Source organism: Delphinus delphis, chromosome 2 (genome assembly GCF_949987515.2).
Source record: "Delphinus delphis chromosome 2, mDelDel1.2, whole genome shotgun sequence".
Lineage (NCBI taxonomy): Eukaryota > Metazoa > Chordata > Mammalia > Artiodactyla > Delphinidae > Delphinus > Delphinus delphis.
This window is the reverse complement of record NC_082684.1, coordinates 172,917,424-172,930,684: the sequence shown is the minus strand read 5'-3', so window position 1 is coordinate 172,930,684 and position 13,261 is coordinate 172,917,424. Positions and strand designations below refer to the sequence as shown.

Sequence of the window (13,261 nt, the reverse complement as noted above, 5' to 3'; positions counted from 1 at the left end):
GCAAGGGCTGATAAAACATATAGCTTGAATTTTTAAAAATAGCATTTAGTTTTTGCAGCTGATGCGTCAGTAGAATAAAGCCCAGTGGTCTGGTTTTCCTACATGCAGACCTCCAACTCTGCACTGCCCCTTGCCTCCGCCAGCCTGGACCACAGCAGTGTCCTTGGGCCTGGCTTCATCTCCTCCAGGCCCTCCCTTATGTGTAAACGTGACTACCAGATGCATCTCTAGGTCAGACTTGACGAGAAAGTGCATTCATTCTGACCCTACCTCTCCTCTGATCAAAAACCTTTCTAGTGGATCCCTATTACCCAGAGAATAAAGTCTAAAGGTCAAATTCTATACATGTAAATTCTTGTCCACTTAACCTTTGGTTACGAGGTCTTTCAACCTGGACTTGCCAATACCAGGCAAGTCTACATGGTCTCGTCCTATTTATCCTTTAAGATGCAGATCAGCTGTCACCTCCGCCTTGAACATTCTAGGTCCTCTTAGCCTGAAGTAATCTCCTTTTCTTGCAAAACTCACAAGACGTTTCCTGCCTCTTTCATGGCACCTATCATTTTCTAAATTGTATCATTATTGTTGATTTACGACTTATCACTGCTATTAGACTACCATTCATCTTCTCCCATCTCAGTACTAAATAAAAAAATAGATAACTAGTAAGAACCTACTGTATAGCACAGGGAACTCTACTCAGTACTTGGTAATGACCTATATTGGGACAGAATCTAAAAAAGAGTGGACATGTAGATATGTATAACTGATTCACTTTGCTGTACAGAAGAAACTAACACAGTATTGTAAATCAACTATACTCCAATCAAAATTATTTTTAAAAATACTAAATATATTTCCTTGGCAATATTTAATAGATAAATAATTTTCTCAATTCATTAATACCCTGAGTAATTGTTCTTCCCTGCTAGGCGTGTCAATAAGCTTAAGTGGTTGCCTTAGGTAACAGTCAGTCCACACTGGAGTGAAAACTGTGCAAACCCCGCTTCTTCATCTTGCAGGCCTGTTTCGTAGGAGCAGAGTCATGAGCATTGCTTTGGTTTCAGAATAATTTTGTTCTAGATGCCACCTATGGATATGTCAGGGACTGGGCCTTCGGAAGCATTTCAACTCCAGGAAACATCGGACTGTGCAAATACTCTGTAGTTTTACTTGCCTTAGAAGCTATGACAGGGTAGCCTGACCTCCTAAGTAAGGCACCTATCCTGGAAAACGCTCCGCGCCTTTGATATCCTTTGCATCCGAGGTCGGCAGCCATTGTTTGCCTTTCCTGCCAAGAGCGTTTCCTGAATCATAGCGCCTCCTAATGTTGAAATCAACCCTTTCACTTTTAACAGATCAAGTAAATGGAATGAGACTGTGAATTTAACTGCGGAACTTGTAATGACGCACATTTGTGTAGAATGCAAGCTTTATGAACACTCTTTTGAACGCCTATTTCACCTTTATTCCTACCAGGGCTGTTCTGAGCTTAATTCATCCTCACGTATATCTTTCGAAACTGTCAGTAAAGTTTTTCTTCCTTACCAAGGCATCACCTTAGGCTGTGGAGTGGAAGAAACTAAATCCCGTGCTCTGAGGAGTTTGTGCCGTATTTTTTTTCATAGTTGAGTACTGAGAGTATTCTTTATCTCTCTTTTGTATTTTTATTCTGAATTTCAGAGTTTTCATTTCAAAGTAGATATTTTTCTCCACTAAAGTTCCTCTTCTTCAGCTTCCCCTTATTTTTGGAAAAGAAAAAATTCAAATATAGAGTTCAATATAAAGTGGATTGTAGTGTTATACGCCTCTCATCCTCCTTCTACCAGGTTATTTAAATAAAAGATTTGTTGAGAGCCAGTTTTCTTGGGATGTTGAGTAAAGTCTTCTTAAATTCAGTTTTCAGTCTGATAGCGTTCATAAAAGCAGAACATAAAGGTAAAACGGGTTCACAGTTTCCATCAGTTTTTTTATGCAAAATACTTTGTATAAAATTGGATTTTTCAAGAATAGAAAAAAGCTCCAATAAATTCCATCAAGAGTTTCCAAAAATGCATATAGAACCCTATCTGTTTACCCACTTTTCTAGGCAGCTAGATGTGAGCTGGTAGAGATTGGTGGATTGGTGGTTGAAGAGGAAATAATAGCGAAGAAACTAAGATGAGGGGCAGCAGTCTGATAATGTTCATCAAAGTGTGACAGAAAAAAGAAACGATATGATTTTTAAAAACCCTCCTCATAAAATTTCAGTTCCCTTCTCTTTGCTCTGCATCGTGATGTGTCTTTTTTTTTTTGAACACAGGGCCTCAGCAAGGATGTGGTGGTTATCTGACACGTTCAGATGGTACCTTTGCCTCTCCTGATTCTGATTCGAATGGAAGATATGACAAGAATTTAAACTGCATATGGTTCATGACGGCCCCTGTAAACAAACTAATTAGACTCACCTTCAACACATTTGCTCTGGAGGCAGCAACTAGTTTGCAAAGATGCATTTATGATTACGTCAAGGTAAGGCTATTATGTTTCTTAACAGAGTCTTCTAATACAGACTTTTTCATGGTGTATTCCAGTTTGTACCACACAGGAAGTCCTGAAAGTTGTGAGTGCTGATAATTTTTACAGAAGAGCTCTCTCTTTTTTTTTTTTTTTTTTTGCTGGACGTGGGCCTCTCACTGCTGTGGCCTCTCCCGTTGCGGAGCACAGGCTCCGGACGCGCAGGCTCAGCGGCCATGGCTCACGGGCCCAGCTGCTCCGCGGCATGTGGGATCTTCCCGGACCCGGGCACGAACCCGTGTCCCCTGCATCGGCAGGGGGACTCTCAACCACTGTGCTACCAGGGAAGCCCCGCTGATAATTTTTAAAATGACCTTTTCTTCAGTGATATAATGTATAATATTGCAGATGCTCTATCTTCACATCAAAATAATCTTTAATACAAATGACTCAACATGTTTGTGCAGCTTCTAACATTAGCTTTAAGATTTACTGTTCCTCCAAGCCTTGTCAAGAGATGATCTATGGGAAGATAGGTTGTGTGGAAAGAGATACTCAAAGGATCTTTGGCAAAGTCTAAAATAAATGACAGTGTCTGTATGCAAATCATCACTCCTTACTTTATGTTCAAAGTTTGTATATTTACTTATATTACTTTTAGATGTGAAAAATATCTTAGTTCTGAAGTCCCATTAGAAGTAAATCAAGAAAAGTTTCCATTTTTAAATGACTCTTTAATATTAAATCATTGTATCTCTCAGGCTATATGCACTCAGCTTAAACGTGCTAAGGAGCATCAACCAGTGTAGACCACTACACTCCTGGGGGAAGACATCAAGTGAAGCAGCATTTCCGCTCACCAGGAGCTTACATCTGATTGCAGAATTAAGGGATGACACATGCAAGTCAACACTAGGTAGTTCAGGAGAGTCAATACGCAAGTGCATGGGGCACAGGCTTGAAGCCATGTGCAAGTTTAAAAGGGAGGATGATTCATGATCATCTGCTGTGAACAAGAAAGACTTCATAGAATGAGGGGACACTTATTCAAGTCGGGAGGGAGGGCATTCTAAGCAAGGCGAACATACAAAAAGGCATTGAAGTGGAAAGAGTGAAGAGGCAGGCTTTATCAGAGCAGAATATTGTTAAAGCGGAACAAGAAATAAGACTGGCTAAGTGGAGAAGTATCCAGATTGCACGGCATCTTGAAAGTCAGGCTAATGGCATTTAGATTTTAGGCAGCTGGAAATAAGGAGTGATTGCGGGTTTTCCAATGAGTGGTAAGTTGAGAGCAGTAGGTAAGAAAGATGACTCTGGAATCAGCATTCTGGGTGGATGGTCAGGGGAGACTCTGGAGTTAAGACCCCAGAAAGAAGTTACCGTTAGGTAAGAAGGGTACAGAGACGGTGCAGATGACAACCTTGGTGTGAGAGAAACTTTTAAGTTCAAAAATTACTTAAATTTTACAGAAATGGGTTTTAAAAGTAAGAGAAGGAAAAATCATAGAAAAAATACACATTTGAGCACTTCATTACATATAGACTGCCTTACCGTTTTCACTGTGAAGAGAACCAAGCTGGGAAGACCAAAAGAATGTCAGTACTGGGACTTCCCTGGCGGGCGGTCCAGTGGTTAGGATTCCACCCTTCCACTGCAGGGGGCATGGGTTCCATCCCTGGTCTGGGCCTGAGAATGCTAGTACTCTTAGGAGGAGGCCATGGGTTTGTAAGTATTGGTTCAGTCTGGGTGACAGCAGAGCAGACAAGTGAAATTTCCCCGGGGCAGAGAATGGGAGGAGCCTGAGCAAGAAGACAGCAGCCCAGACAGGAGGCAGCAAAAGAGCGTTTCTTTTTTTTTCTTTTTTTGCGGTACGCGGGCCTCTCACTGTTGTGGCCTCTCCCGTTGCGGAGCACAGGCTCCGGACGCGCAGGCTCAGCGGCCATGGCTCACGGGCCCAGCCGCTCCGCGGCATGTGGGATCCTCCCGGACCGGGGCACGAACCCGTGTCCCCTGCATCGGCAGGCGGACTCTCAACCACTGCGCCACCAGGGAAGCCCCAAAAGAGCATTTCGTACATCAGGAGAGAGATGCTGTCTTTGAGAGAGGCTGCATGGCGCTAGAAGGCCTGGCTCCCACTCAACTCCAGGAAAGGTACAGCGTGAGGCAGCCAGAGAGGACAAAGCAGAGGCAGGAGGAGAAACAGACGCGTCATGGAAGACATGGACAAACCAGGAATAATGCAGTTACCATGGAAGGCGAGGGAGAAAACTCTTTACCAAGGATGCACGGTCAGTGCTATTAAGTTGTAAATTAGAAGCCAAGAAAGGTGAAGATAAAGAAAAAATTCATTAGATAGGATGACAACCATTTAAATAAAGTGTTGGCACAGAAGCCAGATCAGAGGGAGTTCAGGAAGGACTGCAGATAACAAGGAAGGTCCGTTCGGGTTGAATTCTTCTTGTCTGAAATGAGACCAAAGGGGCCAGAGCAGCAGTGAGCTGAGGTTCAAGACTATTTGAGCACTACCTTGATTTTACAGAAGAGTAACAGGCTTTTGAGGCAGGTAATATGGACTCAAACCCAGCGTAACCGTACCAATCTTGCAAGGCTGTTTTGAGCATAGAGAGTATTCAGCACTGTGCCTGACATATAATTTGTAAATAAATTTCTTTCCTTTTTCCCCCCTTTGGGTAATATGAGGGCTATAGCATCTCCTTTTTAAAAAATATGATGAATAATTAAGTTAGGTATACATTATTATAAATACAAATTCATGTGGGATGTTTAGAATATGGTCCTGCCAGGGGGAGGGCTGATTGGATTTATTTGCAAGATTCATTTCTATGTGTGATTTGATAATATAATCAAAAGAGCTATTGGGAGTTCCCTGGCAGTGCAGTGGTTCAGGCTGTACGCTCTCACTGCTGAGGGCCCGGGTTCGATCCCTGATGGGGGAACTAACTAAAATTCCACAAGCCGTGTCGGGTGGCCAAAAAACATTACAAAAATAAATAAAAGAACCATTAATTTTCTAAATGTCCTCAAGCTATTTAGGATAGACATAGCAATATTGAAAACAAGGAGTTATCCTCTAGCTTCGATATAAAATGTCCTTTTTAAAAAAAGAAATTCTGTTCAAATCTGCTTTTGTTTTCCTTTTTGGGAAAGCAGTTTCCCTCAGTTGGCAACTTCTCCAGCTTATACTAAACTGGCAGATCACCGAGCAGTTCTTGGAATGTGAGGCCGGGAGGTACCTTTATTAAAGAGATTCTCTGTGATAAATGGGACAGTTGACTCATTTGAGACTGTTTCTTAGAGATTATAATCAAATCACTTTTTTAGAAAAGTTAATTTAATTCTGTAGGTAGATATACAGGTGAAAACATGCCAAGTCCATTATTCATTATTGTTTTCGAAAGGGTTGACTTGGAAAGCCGTTAAGATAACTGCAGTGGGAAATTCCCTGGTGGTCCAGTGGTTAGGACTCAATGCTCTCACTGCTGAGGGCCTGGGTTCAATCCTTGGTCAGGGAACTAAGATCCTGCAAGCCGTGCAGTGTGGCCAAAAAAACAAAGCGAAAAACAAAAACAAAAAACAACAACAAAAAGATAAACGCGGTAAATAGGGAATTGTGTATTTGACTGAGCAACTGCTGTTGAAATGGACATCACATGCATTCCATGAAGAGTCACGTGACATGATTGTATGCCAGGCATTGTGAGATAAGTTTCCTCACGGAGCTGTAAGTGGACGAGACTGACAACATGACAAAGCCAATGAACATGAACGACACCGAAAAGTAGAGCAGAAGAGGGTATGAGTGACGTTACTCCGGGGTTCAGAAGGGCTTACTGGATGGATGGCTGAGCTGGGTTTCAGAGGAACAGCACAAAAGTGTGCTTCCCGTGGGGTGCGGGAGACTGGCCACCATGGGGAGGGGGGTAAGGAGGGGCGGGAGCTGCCTGCCGTATGCCCAGCAGTTCAATCGTTGCTCTGTGGAGCACAGTGAGTGAGACAGCAGCGGGGGCTCCCGACCAGGACCGTAGCCGACGTTGCTCTGCCAGCAAACGTGGGAACTGGCAGAGAGGAGGCGCCTCCTTCCTAGCACTGCCCAGCTTCTTCTCAATGCAATCAGTGCCCCTTGGAATAGCCAGTATTTTCTAATGATTCTTTGACCATCTGAAGTGAAAGGTCATCTATGCCATAGCCTAGCCATATACATAATTTCAATTTATAATTATGCTAAATACAATGAAAAGGAGAAATAAAAGGAAAGCCCGTAGAATAGTGTGTATTTCAATATGTAAATGCTCTGATACAGCTATGCTAAGTCACTGGGTAAAGTAGTCAGATTCTTCTAATATGTGGACTTGTGGCAATGCACAGGCATACATTTAAAGTGCTACGGGGTAGCTCTGTTGGCAACTGAAATGCCAATAGCAGCGCCCGTCCACAATATGAATTTCCAGAATGGTGGAAGACTCAAACCAAATGGTTCTAAACAGAACAAACTACAGACTTCCCTCAACTTACGCAATAGTTGCCTTCTTGGAAATTTGGTATATATTAAAACTGTGCAAAATATGTTTGTGTTTATATACAGAATGGGCTTAGGTCCTGGGATAAAGAATTTTAAACAGTTTCATTACACACATGTCTGGTGGGACATTCATAGGTACGTAGGACCTAGAATAAATCTTCACTTTGCAGACGCGTCCTGAATTTTGATGGGATTCCGCAGCGTGGCTTCTAGGTGCTAAACGCCAGCTATAGCCTCAAGCTATTGTGATGAGCCCAAAACACCACACTTGTGCAAAACACTCCCTAGGGGATGGTACTGTTCCCGTGGAAAACTTCTGTCTTAACCCACTGGGCTTAACCATTCAGTCTGTGATCGGCCGTGGGAGGAGGGCTGTCGATCCCTGGGGATGCGTCAGCAGTTATGGGGGCATCAGATCCTTATCCTTATGGGGTAGCACCTGCTGTTCATTCATTCCATAAACGTTAATTTGAGCACCTGCTATATGCCAGACACCGGAAAAGAGCACTGAGATTACATAATAGTCATATTAATAATATTAATGATTTCATACGATAATACTACTTTTTATTGTTATATAAAAATTCCTGCAGTTAGAGGTGATTCTCGTCATTGCCCCTTAGTGGATCTTCCTGAGATCACTGGCACCAAGAAAACATTTTCCCAAAAAGGTTCTGTAAAGGATCAGAGTTCAACCCCAAACCTAAAAAATCCCTCTCTACTCTCACTCTCATCCCAAATTATGCCCAGGCCTGTTGTCCAGAAGTCCCACAGTACAATCAAAGAATTCATGAAGACACTCTGAGATGCAATGTAGAGATGCTTCAAATAAGACTATCAGAATTCTCCCGTTATCACATTCCCAGGGAAATGTTAAACGATAAAGTCCTAAGGAAACTAATGTCTAAAATTACGGAGTTAAATTTTTTTTTTGATTTATTTATTAATTTATTTAATTTTGGCTGTGTTGGGTCTTTGTTTCTGTGCAAGGGCTTTCTCTAGTTGCGGCGAGCGGGGGCCACTCTTGATCGCGGTGCGCGGGCCTCTCACTGTCGTGGCCTCTCGTTGCGGAGCATAGGCTCCAGACGCGCAGGCTCGGTAGTTGTGGCTCATGGGCGCAGTTGCTCCGCGGCACGCGGGATCTTCCCAGACCAGGGATCGAACCCATGTCCCCTGCATTGGCAGGCAGATTCTCAACCACTGTGCCACCAGGGAAGCCCTGGAGTTAAATTTAAAAAGAATTAAAGCCCAATATCAAAGCCTATTGCCTTCATGCATTAAAAGTTCATAGAAATTAAAATCCCAAAATGTCCTTCCCTACTTCCTTTAGCTGCTCCAGTCGATGGCTGAGCACAGGAGAAGATCTGGCAGAAGGTGTAGTCAGAGGCTCTCTTCCACTAGATTATTTGTGCAATTCCTTCCGGGCCTTAACTAGATTCTAATATGTGCCACTGTTAAAGAGGTTTACAAGCCGAGAAAACACAAAATTCCTCTCAGCACTTATCTGCGTCCACAAGACTTAAGACTTAGGACATAATTCAAGCCCCGGGCCCAAAGCCGTCATGGCAGCAGTGTGTGCTCCCGGAAGGCACTACGCAGCGGCTGGTGACGGTGCCGGTCCCGGCACCATTTACCTCCTAGCGCGCGTAGGGTTTCGCATCAGCAGCGTTGCTTAGGGTTCCTCCTGCCATTCTCTATAAAGCCACCCTGCTCAAGGTCATGGTGGAGGCGTCAGGGATGGGAGAGCAGGGGAAGAAAATCCTGGCCTCGGTTACACAGAAGGCCAGGAGCCTCCGTCAGCTGTCCTATTTCAGCTCCATTAGGAGAAGTTTTATGGTAGCAGTGAGTGAACTAATGCAAACGCCAGCTCGAGGCCGGGCATGTAGGACATTTCCTTCCATCGTCCTGACCAGTCACCTATTTAAAACCCACATCAGATCCTACCGCTCACGTAGGAGAAGATACAAAGTCCTTCGCGTGAAGTGTGGGAAACGTCAGTCTTGTCCCAGTGAACTTTCCCAGTCCCATCTCTGTTCTCTCACCCTGATCTCCAGGTTGGTCACCGTGTGGGCAGGTGTTGACACATGCCAGGCCGTTTTTATTTCCATGGCCTTCCATACCTTGTCCACCAGGGTGGGATGCCCTTCCTCTCTTCTAGGTCTGGAAGGTCTCTACTTACTTTCAAATACCAGTTCAAATGTCCGTGTGAGGCTTGTCCTGGCTCGATCATCTGGGTTACCCTGATACATTGAATTTTTCTCCTGTAGCACTTACGTTTCTCTATTTTATGTATAATTCACACACACATATATTTAATTTATGAATCTCTCCCTCTCATTATTCGTGAGTCAAATTAGTGTCTGGAAAGTGCTTTATGCATCCCTGTATACACAGAACCTTGGTTGGAGGCCTGGCACACAGTACATAGAATAAAAATGCTTGCCAATATAACGTGATTATAGAGGCAGCAATGGTTATAAAATTTTAACTTGTTTACCAGAAAAGGTACATTACCTAAAACTTGGCAAATCTGCTCTTCTATAAAATGAGGGGATTAGATCACTCAACTCTCTGGTTTCTTTTGGCTTTAAAATTTTACTAAATTTTACTAAAATCGTTTAAGCAGGAGAAACAGTGCCATCTAGTGGTAAATTTGTTTTGTGTTTATTTTGACTTGACTGTTTTTAACCATTTCTATTTTATGTATTCCCAGCATTTTAAAATAATGTCAGCGGTAATGGCTATGCTGAGGTTTATAACCCACCATGGTCCTGTTATAAATTCAATATTTGGATAGGCAAACAGATACTTGTTTTAGAAATGCAATAGAGATTACTCAGGTGAAGAACACTTTTTTTTGTTTGTTTTGAAAATTTGATGTTAGAGTTTTTTTTTTTTAAAGGTCAAGTCTTTATTTATTTATTAATTAATTAATTAATTTATTTTTGGCTGCATTGGGTCTTCGTTGCTGTGTGCGGGCCTTCTCTAGCTGCAGTGAGCAGAGGCTACTCTTCGTTGCGGTGCGCGGGCTTCTCATTGTGGTGGCTTCTCTTGTTGTGGAGCATGGGCTTAGTTGCTCCGCGGCATGTGGGATCTTCCTGGACCAGGGCTCGAACCCATGTCCCCTGCATGGGCAGGCAGATCCTTAGCCAATGCACCACTAGGGAAGTCCCAACACTTTGTTTTCTAGTAATGTGTTTGAGAGAAATCCAAGCACTCGCTACTTCAATGGACATTTGCTGAAGGTTCTTGTGCCTGGGAATTGCTCTGGGTGCTGGCGACACACAGTGAATAATCAAAGTCCCCTGCCCGTGGGAATTACATGCTTGATGGGTGAGAGACCAGAAGAGGTAAATAAGCAATAAGCAATAAATAAGGTACGTTTTTGGGCTTCCCTGCTGGCGCAGTGGTTGAGAGTCCACCTGCCGATGCAGGGGACACGGGTTCGTGCCCCGGTCCGGGAAGATCCCACATGCCGCGGAGCGGCTGGGCCCGTGAGCCATGGCCGCTGAGCCTGCGCGTCCGGAGCCTGTGCTCTGCGGCGGGAGAGGCCACAGCGGTGAGAGGCCCGCGTACCGCAAAAAAAAAAAAAAAAAAAAAAAAAGGTACGTTTTTATCATCGTAGGGAAAAGGAACAGGAAGATATTGGGGAAGCGCCCATTAGATAGGGTTGGGCTCTCTGAGGAGGAGATGTCTGAGCTGAGACCCCATGATGCTGTCCAAGGGCTGAGCAGAGAGCTCCTGGCAGGAGGGGCAGCTCAGAGAGACTTTTCAGGGCCTGGGGGAGTTACAGGAATGTGGGGAGGGGGCGATGGCCCAGAGCGGCCCAGGCCAGACCAGAGAGGGGCTTGTAGGCCACGGTAAAGAGGGTGGAGTTTTACTTCAGATGCAGTGGGGATCCACGGGGATATTGTAGGCCAGGCAGGAACATATTCTACTCTAAGCTTGCAAATGTTCAGGCAGCTCGGTGGAGAATGCTCTGTGGAACCAGAGCTGTCAGGAAATGTTACAACAATGCAGGTGAAGGAGCACCGTGGGAGCAGTGGACATGGAACCCTTGGGATAGATGTTGAAGGTGGAGCAAAGTAGATGCGGGGTCAGGAAGACACAGGGAGGAATCAGGGTGGCTGAGGTGTTAGGCTTGAGCCCTTTACTGACATAAAGACGACTTGGGGAGAGCAGGCTTGGCAGGGTGGGTAGCGGGAGAGAGGAATCACTTTTTCACTCCTTAGGTATTTATTGAGTGCCTTTTGTGTGCCACTCTTCTGAACACTGGGGACCTAGCAGTGAATAGAACAGGCAGCAGCCTGTGCTTTCATGGAACTTGTATTCTCTTCAGAGGGGAAGATAGTCAATTAAATTATATATGAATATATACATAAGTATGAGGTAGAAGGGAATACGTGCTCTGGAGAAAAAGTGAAGCTGGGAAGGAGAAAGGGGATATTGGGAGAGCTTGCATGTTAAATAGGGGCGTTCAGGGAAGGCTTCAGTGAGTTAGTGGTATCTGAGCAAAGGCCTAAAGCAACAGAGGGGAATGAAACCAGGAGGATAAATAGGAGGGCATTCCAGGCAAAGGGAACTGCAGACGCAACAGCTGGGATGCAGGAGTGCCGGGATCGCGCAGGGAGCAGAGCAAAGAACGTGGCAATGAGAGGTCATATGGGAAAGGCCGGGAATGGGGCTGGGAGCAGATCCTATGAGGCCTCGAAGGCCGTTGTAACGGCTTTGAGTGGATGAGAAGGAGTGAGGAGGGTTCTCGGCAGAGCAGTGACCTGCTCTGACTTACATTTAAACTGTAGCTTCTGGCTGATGTGCTGAAGACAGCTTCTAGAGGGTCAAGAGCAGATCAGGGGGACCCAGGGGGAGGCTGCAGTGAGAATCAGGCGAGAGACCGTGATGGTTTGGAGCAGCGCGGCAGGGAGGGCGGAGGTGACGGTACGATGGGTTTGCTGGCTCTAACGACACATCATTTTTTAAATCGAATTTTACTTTCCCAATGAGAAAAAAAAAACTTCAGGCAATATACCAGGTTTTTAGTAAAAATCAGTATAGTATAATTGATTCAATAGCAATTCTGTTCCTAAATTAAAACTAGCTTTAAGAACATTAGTGTAGGGACTTCCCTGGTGGTGCAGTGGTTAAGACTCCGTGCTCCCAATGCTGGGGGCCTGGGTTCAATCCCTCGTCAGGGAACTAGATCCCACATGCATGACGCAACTAAGAGTTCACATGCCGCAACTAAGGAGCACACGTGCCACAACTAAAGAAGCCAGCGAGCCGCAACTAGGGAGCCCTTGAGCTGCAGTTAAGACCCAGTGCAACCAAATAAATATTTTTTTTTAAAAAAGAACATTAGTGTAAAATTCTTAACCATGACCTGTCGTAACTTCATGTCCATTTTAGTGTAAAATACGCAGCTTCTTTGTGAATAATGGATAACTAATGAGCTGTTTTTCTTTTCAGTTATATGATGGGGACAGTGAAAATGCCAACTTGGCTGGAACATTTTGTGGTTCCACCGTACCTGCTCCATTTATTTCTTCTGGGAACTTCCTTACAGTTCAATTTGTCAGTGACTTAACTTTAGAAAGGGAAGGATTTAATGCTACATATACCATCGTGGACAGTGAGTAAACTGAGACATTTTTACATAGTGTGAAAGACATGTGTATTTATGCACTAAAAGTACTGCCATGCTTATATCTATACTCAGTGTTAATGACTAAACTCAACGTTAATTACTGTGCTCAATGTTAATGACTGTCCAAGTTCAATGTCAGTTACTAAACACCACGTTAATTACTCCGCGTTTAATCCATGGTACAAATTTGGTACAATTCTTAGTCAAGAATATAGACTGTAAATCCTTCATAGAATGATGTAAGTATAGCTCCTTTGGGCTGGAAGAGTAAGGAAAGCAGAATTTTAAATATGTGTGATGAGTTACAAGTAAAATGTCTTCTAAGTTGTTTCTTTCTTCCCATCTCAGTGCCTTGTGGCGGAACATATAATGCAACTTGGACCCCACAGAGTATTTCGTCACCCAATTCATCAGACCCAGCTGTCCCATTTTCCGCCTGTACTTGGGTCCTTGAAGCTCCTCTACATCAGCAGGTCATGATTACTGTGTGGGCACTTGAGCTGCACTCACAAGACTGTGACCAGAACTACTTAGAGTTTCAGGACCCACCAGAGGTAACAATTATAGGATGAATGACCGTC

The 13,261-nt window shown here is 44.1% G+C and overlaps 1 protein-coding gene across 3 annotated transcripts in view; it reads left to right on the top strand.

The window, feature by feature from the left end:
* CUBN (cubilin) overlaps positions 1–13,261 on the top strand; it is a 280,926-nt gene that overhangs the window by 255,821 nt on the left and 11,844 nt on the right. For all 3 annotated transcript variants that reach the window (XM_060006307.1, XM_060006306.1, XM_060006305.1), the window contains exons 61-63: positions 2,303–2,511; positions 12,503–12,665; positions 13,029–13,234. In XM_060006307.1, the coding sequence (XP_059862290.1) occupies positions 2,303–2,511; positions 12,503–12,665; positions 13,029–13,234 (578 nt within the window). The remainder of the gene's footprint in view (positions 1–2,302; positions 2,512–12,502; positions 12,666–13,028; positions 13,235–13,261) is intronic.